Source organism: Lepisosteus oculatus, chromosome 2 (assembly GCF_040954835.1).
Source record: "Lepisosteus oculatus isolate fLepOcu1 chromosome 2, fLepOcu1.hap2, whole genome shotgun sequence".
Taxonomy (NCBI): domain Eukaryota; kingdom Metazoa; phylum Chordata; class Actinopteri; order Semionotiformes; family Lepisosteidae; genus Lepisosteus; species Lepisosteus oculatus.
The window spans coordinates 75,015,972-75,036,581 of record NC_090697.1 but is presented as its reverse complement, the minus strand read 5'-3'; the positions used below and the strand labels follow the sequence as shown (position 1 = coordinate 75,036,581).

The 20,610-nt window shown below is 55.9% G+C and overlaps 1 protein-coding gene and 1 long non-coding RNA gene across 8 annotated transcripts in view; both read left to right on the top strand.

The window, feature by feature from the left end:
* The window catches only part of LOC102684244 (membrane-associated guanylate kinase, WW and PDZ domain-containing protein 2-like), a 43,457-nt gene extending 33,081 nt beyond the window's left edge, over positions 1-10,376 (top strand). For 3 of the 7 annotated variants that reach the window (XM_069183543.1, XM_069183546.1, XM_069183547.1), the window contains 5 exons: positions 272-472; positions 1,512-1,585; positions 2,143-2,286; positions 4,255-4,393; positions 8,658-10,376. In XM_069183543.1, coding sequence (XP_069039644.1) covers positions 272-472; positions 1,512-1,585; positions 2,143-2,286; positions 4,255-4,393; positions 8,658-9,466 — 1,367 coding nt within the window. In that variant the 3' untranslated portion in view covers positions 9,467-10,376. Of the gene's footprint in view, positions 1-271; positions 473-1,511; positions 1,586-2,142; positions 2,287-4,254; positions 4,394-6,295; positions 6,400-6,467; positions 7,984-8,657 lie in introns of all 7 variants that reach the window. The other 4 variants (XR_011183553.1, XM_069183548.1, XM_069183552.1 and 1 more) reach the window with 4 other exon arrangements.
* A 2,532-nt stretch (positions 10,377-12,908) lies between these two features.
* Positions 12,909-17,048, top strand: LOC107078687 (uncharacterized). Its single transcript, XR_001479639.2, has 3 exons — positions 12,909-13,291; positions 16,147-16,242; positions 16,661-17,048. It is a non-coding gene; the product is annotated as an uncharacterized lncRNA (long non-coding RNA).
* Positions 17,049-20,610: the final 3,562 nt, after the last annotated feature.

Here is a 20,610-nt window from a genome sequence, read left to right as displayed (position 1 = left end):
GTGCGTTTATCTCTCAGAGTAAGACAAATTGAAAAGAAGAACAAAGATAAAATCTCTCTGTAATCTTCCCCTCTCTGGACGCAGCGCCGTCAGAGACAGCAGCTGCTCCTCCGGACTCCTCACAGGAGCAGCACTGTCTGTTCCATTTAAGCCATGCTGTCAGACAGCTAGTGAGACTGTACTCACTTTTCCTCCCTCTTACTTTTCTGTCTGCATCCCTCTCCCCCTTCTCCCCTCCTCTGTCCCCCTCCCTCTCCCTGCCTCACACTAGCCGCCTCCCTGCTGCCTCACAAGTTCATCCAGATCCGGCGAGGCAGCCCCGCGGACCGCAGCGAGCGGATCCACCCTGGAGACCGGCTGGAGGGGATCAACGGGCAGTCTGTGCTCTCCCTGCCGCACCGCGAGCTGGCCGAGATCTTCCGCCGCGCCGGGAACACCATCCGGCTGCGGATCGTCCCGCGCAGCAGCACCAGTGAGAGACAGCCCGCTCGCGCCCTCCACTGTCCTCGCAGCCTCGACTCCTCCTCCTCTCACTGTCCTCACAGCCTCGACTCCTCCTCCTCTCACTGTCCTCACAGCCTCGACTCCTCCTCCTCTCACTGTCCTCGCAGCCTCGACTCCTCCTCTCCCCCACTGTCCTCACAGCCTCGACTCCTCCTCCTCTCACTGTCCTCGCAGCCTCGACTCCTCCTCTTCTCACTGTCCTCACAGCCTCGACTCCTCCTCCTCTCACTGTCCTCACAGCCTCGACTCCTCCTCTTCTCACTGTCCTCGCAGCCTCGACTCCTCCTCCTCTCACTGTCCTCACAGCCTCGACTCCTCCTCCTCTCACTGTCCTCACAGCCTCGACTCTCCCCCCACTGTCCTCGCAGCCTCGACTCCTCCTCCTCTCACTGTCCTCACAGCCTCGACTCCTCCTCCTCTCACTGTCCTCACAGCCTCGACTCCTCCTCCTCTCACTGTCCTCACAGCCTCGACTCCTCCTCTTCTCACTGTCCTCACAGCCTCGACTCCTCCTCTTCTCACTGTCCTCGCAGCCTCGACTCCTCCTCTTCTCACTGTCCTCACAGCCTCGACTCCTCCTCTTCTCACTGTCCTCACAGCCTCGACTCCTCCTCTTCTCACTGTCCTCGCAGCCTCGACTCCTCCTCTTCTCACTGTCCTCGCAGCCTCGACTCTCCCCCCCCCACTGTCCTCGCAGCCTCGACTCTCCCCCCACTGTCCTCACAGCCTCGACTCTCCCCCCACTGTCCTCACAGCCTCGACACTCCCCCCCCCCCACTGTCCTCACAGCCTCGACTCTCCCCCCCCCCCACTGTCCTCACAGCCTCGACTCTCCCCCCACTCTCCTCTCAGCCTCATGAATGTTCATGAACCTACAGGAGTGTTCAGTCATCAACAGCAGTGTTCATGAACCTACAGGAGTGTTCATGAGCAAACAGGAGAGTTCTTGAGCCTACAGCAGTGTTTGTGAACCTAGAGGAATCTGAGAGCATGGCTTTCTTTTGCAGACTCCAACCTATCAGAGCCTACAGAGGTGGACACTGAGTCCCGAGTAAGGAAGGGTCACAGGTCACGGCACAAGGTACGCGAGTTTTTCTGTACATCTGTCTCTTCAGCAAAGATTTTGATCCCGTTGTTCTTCACTCTCTCCCTCTTTCTCTGCTCCCTCCCTTTTCTCTCACTTCATGCTGCAAACTATGCCTGAGTCTAGATCATTGATTTAAATTAAGAAGAGAGGTCCTAGTACAGACCCTTGGGGAACTCCGCTAATTACAGCACCTCAGTTTGTGTGTACTTTATGTGTGCAGGTGGTTATTCAGTTACATACTGTATTGCTACACATGTTACTAACTCCCTATAAAGTGCAACTGATAATAATATAGTGCTGTATTAGATAATATAGTAATTAAAGTACATTATAAACACATCAAATCGTTTCTTTAATGCACGCATAGGGTAACTGTAGGTGTTTGGCTCTGTACATATTGAAACCCTTTATACTACACTGTAAAAATAGGAAGAACTCAGGAGGCTCAGGAACGTAACCCCTGCGTTAGTTTATGACTGTGCTCTGTTCTCAGCCCTAACGCACACATGTTCCCCGAAAGCCCACTAACTGGGGCCTCTGTGACCCTGCAGGACGCGCGGTACTACAGTGTGGATCTGGAGAGGGGTCCCACCGGCTTCGGGTTCAGCCTGCGAGGGGGCAGCGAGTACAACATGGGCCTGTACGTGCTGGGCCTGATGGAAGGGGGCCCCGCCTCACGCAGCCACAAGATACAGGCAAGGCACCCCACGATTTCTCCGGCCCCCCTCCCTCCTGTCCCTTTCTCCCCTGTGGCTGGATGCCAGGCCCTCAGTGTGCCTGTGTGTGGGGGTCCTGCAGGGTCCTGGCGGCCGTGTGCCTGCGCGTGGGGGTCTTGCAGAGTCTGGGCGACCATGTGTCTGAGTGTGGGGGTCCTGCAGAGTCTGGGCGGCCATGTGCCTGAGTGTGGGGGTCCTGCAGAGTCTGGGCGGCCGTGTGCCTGCGTGTGGGGGTCCTGCAGAGTCTGGGCGACCATGTGTCTGAGTGTGGGGGTCCTGCAGAGTCTGGGCGGCCATGTGCCTGAGTGTGGGGGTCCTGCAGAGTCTGGGCGGCCGTGTGTCTGTGTGTGGGGGTCCTGCAGAGTCTGGGCGACTGTGTGTCTGTGTGTGGGGGTCCTGCAGGGTCTGGGCGACCGTGTGTCTGAGTGTGGGGGTCCTGCAGAGTCTGGGCGACCGTGTGTCTGAGTGTGGGGGTCCTGCAGAGTCTGGGCGACTGTGTGTCTGTGTGTGGGGGTCCTGCAGGGTCTGGGCGACCGTGTGTCTGAGTGTGGGGGTCCTGCAGAGTCTGGGCGACCGTGTGCCTGCGTGTGGGGGTCCTGCAGAGTCTGGGCGACCGTGTGTCTGAGTGTGGGGGTCCTGCAGAGTCTGGGCGACCGTGTGCCTGTGTGTGGGGGTCCTGCAGAGTCTGGGCGACTGTGTGTCTGTGTGTGGGGGTCCTGCAGGGTCTGGGCGACCGTGTGTCTGAGTGTGGGGGTCCTGCAGAGTCTGGGCGACCGTGTGCCTGCGTGTGGGAGTCCTGCAGAGTCTGGGCGGCCGTGTGTCTGAGTGTGGGGGTCCTGCAGAGTCTGGGCGACCGTGTGCCTGTGTGTGGGGGTCCTGCAGAGTCTGGGCGACCGTGTGTCTGTGTGTGGGGGTCCTGCAGAGTCTGGGCGACCGTGTGCCTGTGTGTGGGGGTCCTGCAGAGTCTGGGCGACCGTGTGTCTGAGTGTGGGGGTCCTGCAGGGTCTGGGCGGCCGTGTGCCTGTGTGTGGGGGTCCTGCAGAGTCTGGGCGACCGTGTGTCTGAGTGTGGGGGTCCTGCAGAGTCTGGGCGGCCGTGTGTCTGAGTGTGGGGGTCCTGCAGAGTCTGGGCGGCCGTGTGTCTGCGTGTGGGGGTCCTGCAGAGTCTGGGCGGCCGTGTGTCTGCGTGTGGGGGTCCTGCAGAGTTTGGGCGATTGTGTGTCTGCGTGTGGGGGTCCTGCAGAGTCTGGGCGATTGTGTGTCTGCGTGTGGGGGTCCTGCAGAGTCTGGGCGATTGTGTGTCTGTGTGTGGGGGTCCTGCAGGGTCTGGGCGACCGTGTGTCTGAGTGTGGGGGTCCTGCAGAGTCTGGGCGGCCGTGTGTCTGAGTGTGGGGGTCCTGCAGAGTCTGGGCGACCGTGTGCCTGTGTGTGGGGGTCCTGCAGAGTCTGGGCGACCGTGTGTCTGTGTGTGGGGGTCCTGCAGAGTCTGGGCGACCGTGTGCCTGTGTGTGGGGGTCCTGCAGAGTCTGGGCGACCGTGTGTCTGAGTGTGGGGGTCCTGCAGGGTCTGGGCGGCCGTGTGCCTGTGTGTGGGGGTCCTGCAGAGTCTGGGCGACCGTGTGTCTGAGTGTGGGGGTCCTGCAGAGTCTGGGCGGCCGTGTGTCTGAGTGTGGGGGTCCTGCAGAGTCTGGGCGGCCGTGTGTCTGCGTGTGGGGGTCCTGCAGAGTCTGGGCGGCCGTGTGTCTGTGCTTCAGTGCTCAGTGCTCCTCTGTGAGGTGGCGTGGAGCCCGTGGCGTAACCAGCCGACAGGCGGCCCACACAGCCCCGGCGCACAGGGGTGGTGCCAGGAACCCACTGCTGCTGGACAGCGGCTGACCCCTACCCCTCCCCCCGCCCAGGCTGCCAGGGTTTCAGAGAGAGGTCCAACCCCTCCTGTGTGCCTCCCGCAGGTGAGCGACCAGCTGGTGGAGATCAACGGCGACAGCACGGGGGGCATGACCCACAGCCAGGCGGTGGACCAGATCCGCCAGGGCGGCAGCCGCATCCACCTGGTGCTGAAGAGGGGCAACGGCTACGTGCCCGATTACGGTGAGCGCGCCGGACTGGGTTCTGAGTTACTGTCGTCGTGCCTGAGGGGTTCTGGGTAAAGTAGGACAACAGCCGCAGTATTATGCCTCCTCTGTTGGAATATTATATTGGGCATCTCTGAGTGCAGAAGCGGATGCACGGTGGCGCAGTTCTGGGGCGCTGGGTTCGGTTCCGGACCTGGGGTGCTGTCTGTGTGTGTGGAGCTGTCATGTTCTCCCTGTATTTGTGTGAGTTTCCTCCAGGTGCGACAGCTTTCTCCCACCGTCTAAAAACATACTGGAAGGTTAATTGGCTTCTGGGAAAATCGGCCCTTGTGTGTGTGTGTGTGTGTGTTGGACGGGTGTCCCGTCCTCAGCCCAGGCTCTCCTATATCCCTCCTCCACTCGGGAGGAACGCGGGAGCAGTTACAGAGAGGAGCCGTCCGGCCCGGGAAGCACTTCAGCCAGCCGTGCGAGACCCCCGGGTCCCCAGAGGCAGCCCAGGGGCTCCCCAGAAACTGGGGGAAATTTTGTGCATACTGGATTCAATCCAGCGGGCCTCACAGCCAGTCTGCTGCTGTCTGCTTACGGGACTGGCACTGCAGCAGTGGCACTGCTTGTAAGAAACTGAAGGTCGCTCGGCTGATAGAGCCTGTCTGGTTCCTTCTGTAGTTGATTAATCCTGGCTGGGCAACGTGCTCCAGACCTCACAACTCTTTGTGTAAAGAGGTGCCTCCTGTTCTGAATACTGTTCTGCTTAGTCAGGGAGGCGAGCCTGTCCAAGGCATGTGCCTTTTCGTGTGGCCTTGGCCCAGTGAGAGCTGGCTGGTCTGTCCAGCAGCCTCTCTCTCCCTGGGGCTGCCCGGTCCTGTGCACTGTTCAGTTGTTCTCTGGCTCTTTTTGTGCTGTAGATTGTTTTTGTTTTTCCTTCCGGCTGGTGCACTAACCTCTCTGCTTCTTTATTCGTTTTCTCTTTCTTTTTTTTGTTCCTGTGATCCCTTTCTCCTCCCACCCTACCCTTGCTGCTCTCTCACTCTGTCTGTGTGCCCTCTCTCTTCTGCGTCCCATCCCCCTGTCCTCACTGTCCTCTCTCTCCCCACTGCCCCCTCTCTCTCTCCCTCCTGTCCCCACTGTTCCCCACTGCTCCCCCCTCTTCTCCCGTCCTCACTGCCCCCTCTCTCTCTCTCTCCTCCTCCTCCTCTCTCTCCTCCTCCTCCTCTCCCTCTCTCTCCCTCTCTCTCCCTCTCTCTCCCTCTCTCCTCCTCTCTTCCCTCTCTCTTCCCTCTCTCCTCCTCCTCTCTCCCTCTCTCCCTCTCTCCTCCTCTCTCTTCCCTCTCTCTTCCCTCTCTCCTCCTCCTCTCTCCCTCTCTCCTCCTCTCTCCTCCTCCTCTCTATCCTCCTCTCTTCCCTCTCTCCTCCTCCTCTCTCCCTCTCTCCTCCTCTCTCTCCCTCTCTCCTCCTCCTCTCTCTCCTCCTCTCTCTCCCTCTCTCCTCCTCTCTCCTCCTCCTCTCTCCCTCTCTCCTCCTCTCTCCTCCTCCTCTCTATCCTCTCTTCCCTCTCTCCTCCTCCTCTCTCCCTCTCTCCTCCTCTCTCTCCCTCTCTCCCTCTCTCCTCCTCCTCTCTCTCCTCCTCTCTCTCTCTCTCCTCCTCCTCCTCTCTCTCCCTCTCTCTCCCTCTCTCTCCCTCTCTCCTCTCTCTCTTCCCTCTCTCCTCCTCCTCTCTCCCTCTCTCCCTCTCTCCCTCTCTCCTCCTCTCTCCCTCTCTCCTCCTCTCTCCTCCTCCTCTCTATCCTCTCTTCCCTCTCTCCTCCTCCTCTCTCCCTCTCTCCTCCTCTCTCTCCCTCTCTCCCTCTCTCCTCCTCCTCTCTCTCCTCCTCTCTCTCCCTCTCTCCTCCTCCTCTCTCCCTCTCTGTGTGGTGTGCAGTGGAGCTCTCCAGTCTCTCTCTCTGCATGACCAACTCTAAGCTGGGAGAGCCATGCTTCTATGTGATTGGACGTACTGAGAATACGCGGTTGGTAATAGTTCCTGTTAGTTTGTTTTTTGTTTTTTCTTCATCTCTTTTCATTGCTCTCCTTTTGCTTTTTTCTTCTCACAGCACCACCTTCATATCAGCCCCTCAGGAATTACTGTATCGAAACGCCGCTACCTGGTGGTGCACCGACTGCAAACACGCTTCACAATGGGCCGTAGTGTAACAGTCCTGTAACAATAGGGGCTACAGTCCCAGTACAGTAGAACAGTCCTGTTACAATAGGAGCTACAGTCCCAGTACAGTAGAACAGTCCTGTTACAATAGGGGCTACAGTCCCAGTACAGTAGAACAGTCCTGTTACAATAGGGGCTACAGTCCCAGTACAGTAGAACAGCCCAGTTATAATAGGAGCTACAGTCCCAGTACAGTAGAACAGTCCTGTTACAATAGGGGCTACAATCCCAGTACAGTAGAACAGTCCTGTTACAGTAGGAGCTACAGTCCCAGTACAGTGGAACAGTCCTGTTACAATAGGGGCTACAGTCCCAGTACAGTAGAACAGCCCTGTTACAATAGGGGCTACAGTCCCAGTACAGAAGAACAGTCCTGTTACAATAGGGGCTACAGTCCCAGTACAGTAGAACAGCCCTGTTACAATAGGGGCTACAGTCCCAGTACAGTAGAACAGCCCTGTTACAATAGGGGCTACAGTCCCAGTACAGAAGAACAGTCCTGTTACAATAGGGGCTACAGTCCCAGTACAGTAGAACAGCCCTGTTACAATAGGGGCTACAGTCCCAGTACAGTAGAACAGCCCTGTTACAATAGGAGCTACAGTCCCAGTACAGTAGAACAGTCCTGTAACAATAGGGGCTACAGTCCCAGTACAGTAGAACAGTCCTGTTACAATAGGGGCTACAGTCCCAGTACAGTGGAACAGTCCTGTTACAATAGGGGCTACAGTCCCAGTACAGTAGAACAGTCCTGTTACAATAGGGGCTACAGTCCTAGTACAGTAGAACAGTCCTGTTACAACAGGGGCTACAGTCCCAGTACAGTAGAACAGTCTGTTACAATAGGAGCTACAGTCCCAGTACAGTAGAACAGTCCTGTTACAATAGGGGCTACAGTCCCAGTACAGTAGAACAGTCCTGTTACAATAGGAGCTACAGTCCCAGTACAGTAGAACAGTCCTGTTACAATAGGAGCTACAGTCCTAGTACAGTAGAACAGTCCTGTTACAACAGGGGCTACAGTCCCAGTACAGTAGAACAGTCTGTTACAACAGGGGCTACAGTCCCAGTACAGTAGAACAGTCCTGTTACAGTAGGAGCTACAGTCCCAGTACAGTAGAACAGTCCTGTTACAGTAGGGGCTACAGTCCCAGTACAGTAGAACAGTCCTGTTACAGTAGGGGCTACAGTCCCAGTACAGTAGAACAGTCCTGTTACAATAGGGGCTACAGTCCCAGTACAGTAGAACAGTCCTGTTACAATAGGGGCTACAGTCCCGACAGTGGCTGCACAGCTCCTGATCTCCCTGCCAGTGATGTGAGCTGTACCTGTCTGACTCCCCCAGGCCTCCTGTAGCCCCGATGGCAGCTGACTGTCCACCTCACACGTCCTCCTCCGGGCTCCAGGTGTACCTCCATTTATTCGTTTGTATTTTGAGAAAGTGGTTTGAAAGACACCTACTGTAGAATAATGCACTTGGCGCCTTGCCGGAGAGGCCGGTGTGCGCCCCTCAGACCGCTCTTGTCCTCCCTGCAGGAGTCCCCTGCCCTGTTAGGTCCTCGGGGGGTCTCTCACCCCTGTGCCCCTGCGGCCCGGCGGCAGACCCACCCTCAGGGCAGCTCTGAGCCCAGGCGCTTGAGAAGAGGGACTTGCTGTCCGACACAGCGAGAGCCTGCAGGCACGACACGTGCATTCCTGACAGCATGGAACTGTTGTTCTTGCCTGTGCTATGCCCCTGAGGATGCTGCCGCCGGCTGGGTGATCTGTCTCGGTGTCTTCAGGGCCGGCCTGGAGCTGGAGGAGTGAGCCCCATCTTTACTGAGCTGCCTCCCCCCCAGCACACACACACACACACTCTCTCACACTCACACACACACACGCAGCCTTCAACCGCAGCGCGCCGAGAGCAGGCCGCACGCAGTCACCTCAGATCCTTCCCATGAGCCTCATCGTCACAGATCTCCAGGCGAGAGCGCGTTCAGCGCCTCCTACAGGCAGGCGCAGGGATGTGCGGCCTTGTGTGAACCCTAACTGTCTCCCCCCCCCCACTCCCCCTTTCCCCCTCTGTCTCTTGTCGCAGGCCCTGAGTTCAGAGGTCAGTCGCCCTCCCCCGCAGTGCTGCACAAGGAGCAGGGTCTGGCTGCAGTAAGGGACGCCGACCGCCCCCGGTCCAGCAGGAGGTCGAAGGTCAAGGAGGAGCAGGGGGAGCAGGAGGAGGACGGGGAGAAGACATCGGGGGGCCACGGGCGGAGAGGGAACAGGGGAGGCGGGAGGCGGCGGGAAGAGGGGTCCCTGTGCCCCGAGACGGACTCCCTGGACGGCGCACTCCAAGGGAAGGGAGGGCGCAGGGGTCAGAGGTCACCATCTAGGGACAGCGCTCGGATCCCGGCCCGGGATGAGGAGGGTGCAGAGCCAGAGAGGGGCAGGGGGAGAGAGAGCAGGGGGGAGAGGGCAGGGGGGCGCAGCTGGAGCGAGGGCAGGGAGGGCAGGAGGGGACAGAGGGGCGAAGAGGAGCAGGGGAGGAAGAGGGAGGGGGAGGAGAGGGGCAAGCGGAGAGGCCACAGCCTCCCCATCCCCGCCGAGGGACTGCCCAGCGCGCAGGCCCTGCCGGAGCCCGAGCAGAGGGGCTCCCCCCCGTCTCCGGCCCCAGCGCAGACCGGCCCCCAGGCCCCGGAGAGAGAGCCTTTCTCCTTCCTCCTGCCCCGGGCCCCGGAGGCTCCAGAGCCAGACGGGGCGAGGGCGTGGGGGGAGGAGGGTGCCAGGCCGTCGGAGGGCAGGTTCAAGCCCAGGGGCACCCTGCTGCCAGGGCCCTGGCTCAGGCCCAGCAAGGAGAAGCTCCTGCTGGCCCTGGACTCCAGTCAGGGGCCTGGAGGGGGCGGCGTGGCGTGAGGCCCTCGCACCTGAGCTCGCGCGCGAGGCCAGCGGGCTCCAGGCACGTCCGCGTTGCCCAGCTGGTCGGGCAGCGTGCTCCAGGTGCCCCCCGTGTCCGCGGCTACCCGCCGGGCACACCTGCCTCACCTGTCGATCACCTGCCCGCCCTGCCCCCCGCCGTGTCCGAGCCCAGGGCTGGGAGCCCCGGCCCGTGAACGTTTCAGGATTGATCCGTCTTCTTTCGCTCAAGCAGGAGGAGTGCCTGGAGCAACTGGATTCCTTCAGGCACCCATGTAGTCTCTTTTACACCTGTCCGTGTGTGTATATATATAGATAAATGAAGAGGTCGACAAGTTTAATATATTAGAGAATTTATACTTGGTGTACAGCTGGGAGGGGCAATGCAGACTTCAGCTGTTCAGTGTCTGGTTATGGGGAGGTGCTCGGTTCACCACCCTGACAGTGCAGCCGGAGCTCAGGCTGTGTGTGAGGTGACCCTGTCCCTTGTGTCTGGCTCCCTGACTGCCAGAACGTGCTTCCCCTCCTCTCAGCGGAGCGCTGTGCTCACCAGCTGTGCCTGTGGCCCGTGTGGGCCGGGCTCCTGAAGGCCCGGAGCGCAGTGCACAGGTGACATGGGATTTGTCTGGCTGTGCGGTGCATGTATATAGTTCTAAATACACATGTACAGTTTTGATTCTGAAGATTTTTTTTGTTTTTGTTTTGAATGACTCGTGGGGAATTTTAAACGCAGAATAACGAAGACAGATCCAGGAGGGAGGTGGGTGGGGCACGGGGGATTATTTTTGTACACCTGGACAGCAGCGGTTTGCATGGACGACGGTGACATAGCTCGTTGTGACGCCCGGAGCTGTGAGCTGAGGAATGGCATTTTTCTTGAAAGGCAAATAAAATGCGAAAGTTTCCTGAATGACTCTTCTCTCACTCCTCTCCTTGTTATGTTATTTTTTTTGCTTTTATTAGAGAGGGTTTTAAGGACATCTTCTAATGTATAACACCTAAAAGATAAAACTCTGCATTATTTTAAGGACTTAATGCATCAGTATAGTCCTATGTGCTGAAGACCAGACTCCACACAGTGTGACAGTCTTCTCACTGTGCTGAAGACCAGACTCCACACAGGATGACAGTCTTCTCACTGTGCTGTACACCAGACTCCACACAGTGTGACAGAGTCTTCTCACTCTGCTGAAGACCAGGCTCCACACAGTGTGACAGAGTCTTCTCACTCTGCTGAAGACCAGGCTCCACACAGTGTGACAGAGTCTTCTCACTGTGCTGAAGACCAGACTCCACGCAGTGTGACAGAGGCTTCTCACTCTGCTGAAGACCAGACTCCACACAGTGTGTGACAGAGTCTTCTCACTGTAGGGGTGAGGGGTGCCAGCCCTGCCCTTGTACCCCACCTGTGCTGTGACAGCTTCACCCCTGTCATTCAGACTTCAGCTGGGGCTTCTTTACCACAGACCTGCAGGGGTCAGCGGCGCTGTTCTGGGTTAATAATAATATTAACAATTCCCTACACTTATATAGCACTTTTGCTGGATATCCACTCAAAACGCTGTACAGGTAATGGGGGTCCCCTCCACCACCACCAGTGTGCAGCCCCACCTGGATGATGCTCCAGTCCTCTCCCCACACACCAGCTCTCAGTGGGGAGGAGAGCAGAGTGATGAGGCCAGTTCAGAGAGGGGGGGTTATCAGGAGGCCATGATTGGTAAAGGCCAGGGGGGGAATTTGGCCAGGACACTGGGGTAACACCCCTACTCTTTGAGAAACGCCCTGGGATTTTTAATGACCACAGAGAGTCAGGACCTCAGTTTTACGTCTCATCCGAAGGACGGCGCCTGTTAACAGTCTAGTGTCCCCGTCACTATACTGGGGCATTAGGACCCACACAGACCGCAGGGTGAGCGCCCCCTACTGGTCCCTCTAACACCTCTTCCAGCATCAGTCTTAGTTTCTCCCAGGAGGTCTCCCATCCAGGTACTGACCAGGCTGCTGGGTTAGTGCCGGGCCTCCCTGTCCGAGCTTTGGAGCTTTCTGAGTCGTTACCATGGGAGACAAGCTGTCGCCAAAGAGGTGTAAGCTGCTGACAGTTGCTCCTGCCTGCTTATCTGTCTTTGTGATAAAAGCAAACAAACACAAACACAAACAAACACCGCATGGGTAGAGCAGCAGCTCTGTGGCTGAGGATCTGCACCTGTGGCTGGGAGGTTGCCAGTTTGAATCCCGTGGCTAGCTGGCACAGGAATCCTACTCCGTTGGGCCCCTGAGCAAGACCCTTCACCCCAACTGCTCCAGGGGTGCTGTATAAATGGGTGACCCTGCACTCTGACCCCAAGCTTCCCTCCCTGTCTGTGTGTCTCATGGAGAGCAAGTTGGGGTATGTGAAAAAGATGAATTCCTAATACAAGAAATTGTATATGGCCAATAAAGTGATCTCTCGAAACAACCAGGCTCTCCTATGCACAGGTTTGATTTCATCCAAAGGGTGATAAACTCGCTACAGCCACAAGGTGTCACTGTAACACATGTTTTCCCATTCTTCTTATTTTTTTCCTCTTTTTTGGTACTAAACCTGCAGGTGAGCGAAGGCGTCTCATCCCAAGTGACCAAGATGTCCTCCCTCTATTTGTTCGGCATTTCTCTCATTCTCCTGGCAGAAATATCCCTCCTTTCGCACTTGTCAACACTGTCTTTAAGTGTCACCCTAGTGTCGGTGTTAAAATGAAACACAGGTTTGCTCAGGGTTAACAGATCCTGTTTTAACACAGACAAGGGCATTTCTATTGACGACGTTCGGGTAGGGAGCTGTGTGAGCATGCGTTGGCTACAAAGAAACAAGTATAGGTTCATTCCACACCGAACAATAAAGGAGAAACAGCATGTTTACTGTAGAGCCTTCTTCTGGGGTCTGTCTCGGCGTGGAATTGCTATTTATGGAACAAGAGGTTTATTCAGGGCTGTAAAGAGAAGAAAAACAACACCCGAAGAAGGCTCCACAGCCGAAACGTTGTGTTGTCTTTCTTCTCTCTTCAGCCTGAGATAAACCTGTTACTTGTTCCTTTGCAGCCTACCCCTGCTGACCCCACTACCCACCCGTTTTGCTATTTATGTTGAGGACCGTTCACCTGATATGAGAAGCGACACGAAAAAATTATCCTGACACGAACGATTGGCCCTTGTCTTCAGGTGATACTGTGTGTGGTGGACTTTTCCAAGGCCTGCGGGCTCAAGCACAGAGATTCCAGCAGCTAAGGGCTTTTAACAGTAACAATTAAATGGCGTTTTTTAACAAATGTTCTGGAGGCATGACAACAGCCCAGCTCAATCAGACTCAGCTGTCAGTAATGAGCATCGCTCCTGACAATCCATTCCTCTCCCAAACGCTATAAATATCTAGGAGATCCCCAACTCTCTCTCTCTTGCACGTCTCGTGTATCCTACCTCCACCTCTGCAGCTGCCCCTTGGTCACCCTGCATGGGGGGCCTGGTCTCCTTGTCCCTCTGGTCAGGAGGTCAGCCCTATGCGAAGCGGGTTAAGCCACAATTTCGCTCCACGACGCTTTCATCTTGGGTGTTTGTCATTCCTCCTGAACTTGAACCGGCATCGCTAGAGCTGTAAGGAACAGCCTGGGTCTGTACGGGCCGGTCCATTCACAACGAACACCGGCCGGGACCCGCTGTCGAGCCCGGCTGCAGCTCCCCTCCGCCGGACCCGGAGAAAGCTCTGTGCTTTTCTCCGAGCCTTCCTGGGGTAACAGTCACGCACAGATCGCTGGCTCTGTTCCTGCTCTTTTCCCAAAGCTAGCTCATGACAAGGTAGATGCATTTTTTTTTTAAAACAAGCTCAGTTTTAAGGTGAAGTGTCCGTTTTTTTTTCCAACGGAGTTGCAATGAAAGTGAATTTAGCTCGCTGGCACCCGGGAGTGCCCCGCGAGTCTGACCCGGGGCGTCTGGAATTAAACTGTTTGCACTTTGGGGTTGAAACGAATTAATTCAGCTGATGTCTTTGCCCAGGATAATTGCATTATCTGCAAGTCATTTCTCACCTAAACGTGTAGGGAAGTTTATAGAGTATGATATTGATTGGGACCGGTCTGAGGAACGGCGGCATACAATCTAATCAATATGTTGCATAGCTGAGCACAAACGCACTGCACGATCGGAGCGGCTGCAGGAGCCGATGCGCGGTGTGGCAGTGCAATCGGATTGGGTTGCAGGCGTGCAGTTTGCTGACACAGCTGTGGCGTTCGCGCGCCGGGGAGCCCGGCCCGAGCTCGGGAATCCGTACCCTCCCGCCGCGGCGCGTGATGAGATTATCAACATCGACACGCAGACTCCTACAGTACGCATCGGCAGTAATTAAACAGCGGCGCACGGGAAAAAAAAAAAAATAGTCGTCAGCAGAGCAGGTTGAAATGCGATTATGCCTCAGTACGGTACACCACAGTCTTGTAAAACAGAGGGGAAATTGAATCAAGGCACATAAACGCATCATCCGATACTGTGGACTGCGCGTAGCATGGGGGGCTGTATTATAACAACCTGCAGGCCCTCCCATATACCCCATTGCGCAGTTTCACGCCAACCCACTCCCCAATTATCCAATTGATGATGAATTGACTCGGTCCAATAATTAAAGCCGCGGTACCGAAGTGCCGCAGTGGATGAGACGGAGGGGGGCGGAGAGCGCCGGGACCTGCCCCGCTGTCCCGCCTGTCAGCCAGGTTCTGGTTTCGCGTCCGTGTTCCGAAACCGGGGGTTCGTTTTCGCTCGGCTACTGCGGGAGACCCGGGAGAAACTGGTAAAAATCGGATCAGGCGCAGCTGGGGATGACACACGGAGACGTCTTATTAAAAATAAAAGATTCATAACCTCCTCAGAATTTCACACTGTATCGCAGGCGAACTGACATGCTGAGGAGCAGTCCTGACGCGGGCGGACCGCGCTGATTCATATTCGTCTACGGGGGCTCTGCTGTGAGTCCCGGGTCAGTAACAGGTGTGGACACGGCCGGACGCGGTGACGCCGCACGTCTGGGGCTCCTGCTCCGCAGCGGGGGTGCGACCGCTGGCTGGTGGGGTTCTGTCCCCTTCCTCTCCCCCAGCCGGGACCAGCCTGTGCCTGTTCACTGCCCTGGCTCAGCCCACACGCGCTCACAGGGGCTCGAGCCTGGCAAGGACACCCCATCGCCCGCCGGGACAGCTGCTGCTGCTGCTCGAGGGGCACGAGGATGAGTGTGGTCCTGCAGCAGAGCGGACGGGCAGGAGGAGCCCACAGTCCCTGAGCACTGCAGCACCAGCACTAAGGACCCCATCAGTCCCTACAGGCAGAGATCTGTAGCCACCAGCAACTGCTGCCTGTCCACCACAGCTGGAGCTCCCTCTGGACTGGGCTGCTGTGTCCAGTGTCCTGTTCTGACAGTCTCACTGTGTCCACCAGAGCTGGAGCTCCCTCTGGACTGGGCTGCTGTGTCCAGTGTCCTGTTCTGTCAGTCTCACTGGTGTCCATCACACCTGTAGCTCCCTCTGGACTGGGCTGCTGTCCCCAGTGTCCTGTTCTGCCAGTCTGTGCCACACTGTCTCACTGGAGTCCATCAGGATGGTCACCACAGAAGTGAACTGGGCTCCAACACGCCAGTGACATTAAGGTGCTGTTCTCTTAGTGTGTAGGCCATTTTTAATAACCACCGAGTCAGGACCTTGGTTTTATGTCTCATCTGAAGGATAGCGCCTTTTTACAGTGCAGTGTCCCCGTCACCGTACTGGGGCATTAGGACCCACACAGACCACAGTGCCCCCTACTGGCCCCACTAACACCTCCCAGCAGCAGCCTCAGCTTTACCAGGAGATTTCCTGTCCAGCTACTGGCCAGGCTCGCTCCTGCTGAGCTCCAGTGGGCTGCCAGCTGGGGAGGCTGCTGGCACAAGTTTAAGGTAATCTTGAATGAGTGTCCTGCGATGTACTGTAGGTGTTTGGAGCCCCACTACTGTCTGCACTGCATTTTACTGTGTGTATCAGTTCTCTTCTGCCTGGTGTACCGAGGAGTGCCGAGAGCTGGCTGTGTCTGTTTATTCCTACCCCCTTCTCTCTCCCTTCAAAGGTTTAATTAGCCTTGTTAAAACGCCTCCGTTCCGTAATTTAATTACAGATACCTGGTGATGAAATGTGTTGAAATCTGCTCTGCGTTCTTCAAAGGGGAGAGATGGTGTTACGCTGGCTGTTAGGAGGGTGTAATCAGTGTGCTGCCCCACTCGACACAATGCTCCTAATAAGATAAAGACCCTCTCTCCTGAGACGCGCCCATTGTTGGGGTAGGCAGATGGAAATGGCTGGAATGGACAAGGAACAATCAGATGTGTTAATTGTGTCTGATTTAAAATGCTGGTGTTCCACTGGCAAGCGGGCGACGCATAGCAGGGACTCTGCAAGAAAATAATGAGCCCGTCACTCCTCTTTCTTCTGTACAGAATGAAGAGGCTCTTCAGAGACAATCTCTCTAGTGGATCGGTTTGTTTTAGAGAGAAGGAGACACTTGAAAGCAAGCAGTTCTGGTGCGGACTAACCTTGAAAACCTGGAAGGCCATATCCTAGTGAAGAGCTGCTGCAGTGGTGTGTTACTGTCTAGAAGTACCGTGTTATAGTGGTAATGTGTTACTGTGCTTTTATCAACAGCTACAGTCTCCATCCCTGGACCGGCTCAGTCCAGGTTTCACAGTCGTGTTCAATCTTGACCCCTATAAATGATCCATTTTGTTCATTTAAATGAAGGTAAATTAGAACCGAATTATTCTTTTGCAATCCTCCTGGTTATTAAGTACTGACAGACGTGTTTTTAATCTCTCCTATCATACTTTGCTGCCTTTGTTACCTATAGGCACTAAGGTATCCAGTAGCTCTTATCATGAGGCACATGAAATAATTATTTCACTCGGTTATCCATAGCTGCTGAGGTATAACCAGCTGGTACTGTTTTATCATCTGCAGGCACTGAGATGTAAGCAGAAATTACTGTAGTGTGCTGTTGCTATAGGAACTAAGATATTAATGTCCTTTATCCTGATGTCTATAGGTGCGGCAATATTGCCAATGGGACTGTACCAATTTCTATTTACTGTGACATAGCCTGTGGGTACTGTACTGGTCTTGAGCTGCTATCAACAGATGTTCTTTGTCTTTTTCGTTGTAGCTATAAAGGCCCAGCCGACACATGCTGCTTGCAGACACCTGGCTCTAGCTGATAGGCACTGCACTGTGCTGTTGCCCGCAGCTAATGAAGTCTAGCCCAGGGACACGGCACTTCACCACTGTCTGCTCACACTGAGGCAAAGCCAGCGGGAACTGTGCTATCCCTGTAATGAAGGGGAAGTGAATTTTGAGTGCCCCAGGATCTTGGAAATAAAAATGGAATAAATACATAAAATTATGACAGGAAAAACAATACTCCATATCTCCGCTCCACCCTCCCAGCGCACCTGTATCACTCATGCGTGTGCATGTCTGCTTCGGTGCTTGTAAAGTGACATACGGTGCTCCGAGATCTCCTGGTGGGAGGAACAGCTCCTGGCTGTCGTTAGGAGGGAGTGAGTGAGTGATCAAGCGCCGCTGCTGCGTGTGTCAGGCCGTCAGCGGGGCTGGGGGGCTTGCGTGAGGCATGGGGAGGGGCTGGCTGCGGGCAGTGCGGCCTGTTGTCTGCTGTCTGCTCTGCTCCGTCCGTGGCTGGGGGGGCTCAGGCTGCTGTCCGGGGGGGCCCTCCCGAAGCCCGAACTCTGTCTGCGGCCACCGCGAGCACGCTCAGAGGCCTGTCTCCTGCACTGAGCCCCAATGGGTTCTAGCCCACCTAGTTCTGGGGATGACTGAATCATGTATCCACACCTTTGGATTAGCTTACGATACCACTGGCCTGCCCCTCAATCGTCAATAAGTGCCATTTCTTTCCCCAGCTGTCTGGCACGCGGGTCTAGAAGAAAGGCTTGCAATGCACAACAGCTCGGCGCGTTCTGGGCTCTATCGTGAGCAGGAAGCCACAGGCCGGCCCAAGCTGCTGGACTTTTCTACGCTGGGCGCCTCATTGCTGTGTAAATATATTCCGCTTGAGGGAAGACGGCGCGGAGAACTGGATGAGGCCTTCATGGGAAAGCAGTAAGATCCAGATCTGTATTCTTATAACTCACCAGGCATCTTGATCTTTCAAGCTCGTTGGTTTAGTTAACATTCTTAAATAATGGACAGACGTACAGTTTAAAAGATGACGCATTCTTGCCGGGACGTCTGCGCGCGAGTATGCCGCGGCCGGGCAGCGGGGTCCTTATCTGCGCGAGCTCTGGCCGCCCAGCGCCGGCTCCGAGGACGCAGCCCGGTTCGTCAGCGGCCCGGTTTTCAATCAGACGGGGCTGCAGCTGTGACGGGGGGCTTCATTTCCTTCCTGTTAACCCCCCCCGCCCAGAGAAGACGGCTCCTTGGCAGGGCTTACATGACTGTACATCTCCAGCCTTGAACGGCCGAGTCCGGGAAATTAAATGTCAAATATCCAATCGTTACCCAAACAAATGTCAAGCTGCACGGCGGTAAATGGGGGGGAAAATAATCCCGTTATATTTTGTTTTAATTGAACTTTTGCGGGGGGATACAGAGGACTGATGAGGACCTGTGGTGTGGACGTAGCCGCGCGCGGGTCAGGACGGGGAAGCTCTTGCTCGCTCTCAGAATGCACGATCAGGGTTCGGGCTGCACGCTGAGGCGGGAGACTGCAGACGGGAGAGGGTTTTGCAGCCGGCGGGGGGGGCATTTCAGGAGGAGCCGGATCTTGGGGATTCCTGGAGAAACCCCTTGGCGAGAGCGGATCAGTAAGACCCTAAGACCCGGAGGTGGGGCGGCCTTCCTCTCGCCCGTCTGCGGCCAGCTCCTGGTTTGTGTCTGAGGTCTTGGGGAGGAATAAAGGTGTGAAGCCTGGACTGAGGCCCCCCTGGGTAAGAACTGGGTCACAGTGTGTACCACCTCGCCTACAGCTAGGAGACCGGCCGGGCCCTCGGGTGTCCCACCAGCTGGGAGGATCGGTCTGACGAGGCTTGACGGGGTCCCAGGGGTCCTCCGGTTTTTCAGACTTTCCGCGCTCGATGCGAGACGCTGCAGCTGTGCGGGGGGCTTCTTACCACGGCGGGCGCCTGCGCCTTCAGGTTAGTCCGGTCGTCCAGAGAGGTTAAATACCGCAATCGGCCTGGCAAGGTCAGCGGGCGGGCTGAGCCCCAGTGGACACCGACGCTCCTCCAGGTGCATTGAGTGACCGGACTGCAGGTCTGTCCAGCCTGGCACTGAAGGAGCGGAGATACATCCACTGTTCAGACTTCACGCCCCTCACTCTCCTGGCCTTACACTGGGTTCCTAGCTGGAAATCCCCGAAAACAAGGAGCATCTTAGTTTTTTTTGTATTCGCTACCGTGCACAGGACCTTGTAATTGTTAGATTTGTTTTTCCAATGTGTGCAACTGAGACAATAACTAGATCAGTTAAGTCAGTCAAGGAGCTGGGAGCCTGGTTGGGTTGAAAGCCAGAGACCCCACAACCAGGGGTGGAGTTTGACTGCAGGCATACTGGCATGTCTCGATGGACTGGACGCGCTTCTTTACGCAGAGAGTGGTGGGTGCTGTGCTGCGTTTTGCTCACTTCTTTCCAGGGAAACGCCTTGGGCTCCCACCCTGTCCCATTGCCCTGTTCAATACCGTGAGATGCATGTTCTTGGGCAAAGCATAGCAGAAATGTTTCAAGTTCATTTAACTCGATGTCCATCGATAAGGGAAAAGACCGCAAAACACGGAGAAGGGTTGGGAATACGAAGTCCCTGCTGTTTTTTTTTTCCCCCTAAATGGAGCTGAAAAGAATTAGACTGCCTTGGAGCAATGGTGTCTCATGTTTACCTGCTTTTCTGTTGCACTTGAGATAAGTCAAGGTGCAGGCGAACCGGGGGAGAGGAGTGTACTGCACCGAGAGTGATCAGGGAGACTGTGGAAGCTGATGGAGCCTGACTGGGCCCCGTCAGAGTGAGCAGTGTGGGAAAGCTGTGATGGGCGGAGTGGCCTGCTCTCATCATAAGACCTGTCTTCCAATTTTAATCTTCCAGACGTTCAGAGACGCGATGGGAAGACTTTGTGCACAGGCTGGTGTCTTTACAGCGCCTGCGGAGTGGATGTGTTGGTGTTCGGCCGAGCTCTGGGGATCTCCCAAGAGTCGTGTTTATGAGAAATGTGACCAGTGACGAGGGGACGGGCTTCAGGAATGGGGCTGCTCCAAATTCAAGAGCCATGCTTACTCTCTGAAAGAGCACAGCTCCTGGGCAGTTCGGCTCCCCGCCTGTGACTCAAACCTGTATCTGCCTGGATTGAATTTCACTGCCTCACCTTCTGCTGAGGTTTTTTTTTTTCCATGCGATTTGTAATTTCAACCACGTTGTACAAAAATCCCGTCCTGACTCCTGAGCCTGCCTGCTTTGATTTAGAGAGAAATGTCTCCCTAATGTCTTGCTGGAAGGAGGGGGGGTGGGGGAGTCCGGGGAGGAGAGGGGAGGAGGTGGTGTCTTGGGGGACTCAGATTTAAGAAGCTTGGGCTGCAGAGTTTTACATTCATTATTGACACTGCAGCTCACGTCCGTGGGCAGAGGGGGAGAGTGGGGGGGGGCTGTGGTTTGCTCCCTCCTCACGTCTGCAGTCAGAAGTACGTGCCGCTGGGGCGAGCTCTTTGCTTCGCCTGTGTGTGCGTCTCCTCGGGCACGGCCGGCGCCCGCGGGCAGCAGAGGCCTTCTGCTGTCGGCCTGCTCCTCCAGCAGAAGCCACGGGCCCCCTTTCCGAGCTGGTCGGGAGGTTGGTTTTTTTTCTTCTTTTTCCAGCACATTCCGCCTGCAGGCCCGCTCTCTGGGCGCAGACGGCGGGCGGTGACGTTGGCCACACCGCCCAATGACCCGGAGTGGCCGTGGAAGTTTGTGAGATGTCCAGGCTGTACTTTTTTTTTTGTTGTTGTTGAGAAGGGTAAGGGGAGAAAAATCAGCCAATTTACTGATTTTCTCAGTTAAAAAAAACCCAACAGAATTGCCCTGAAATTCCTACAGCCATATTGTCAGCAATTAATGTGCAAATGCAGTGGAGGCAG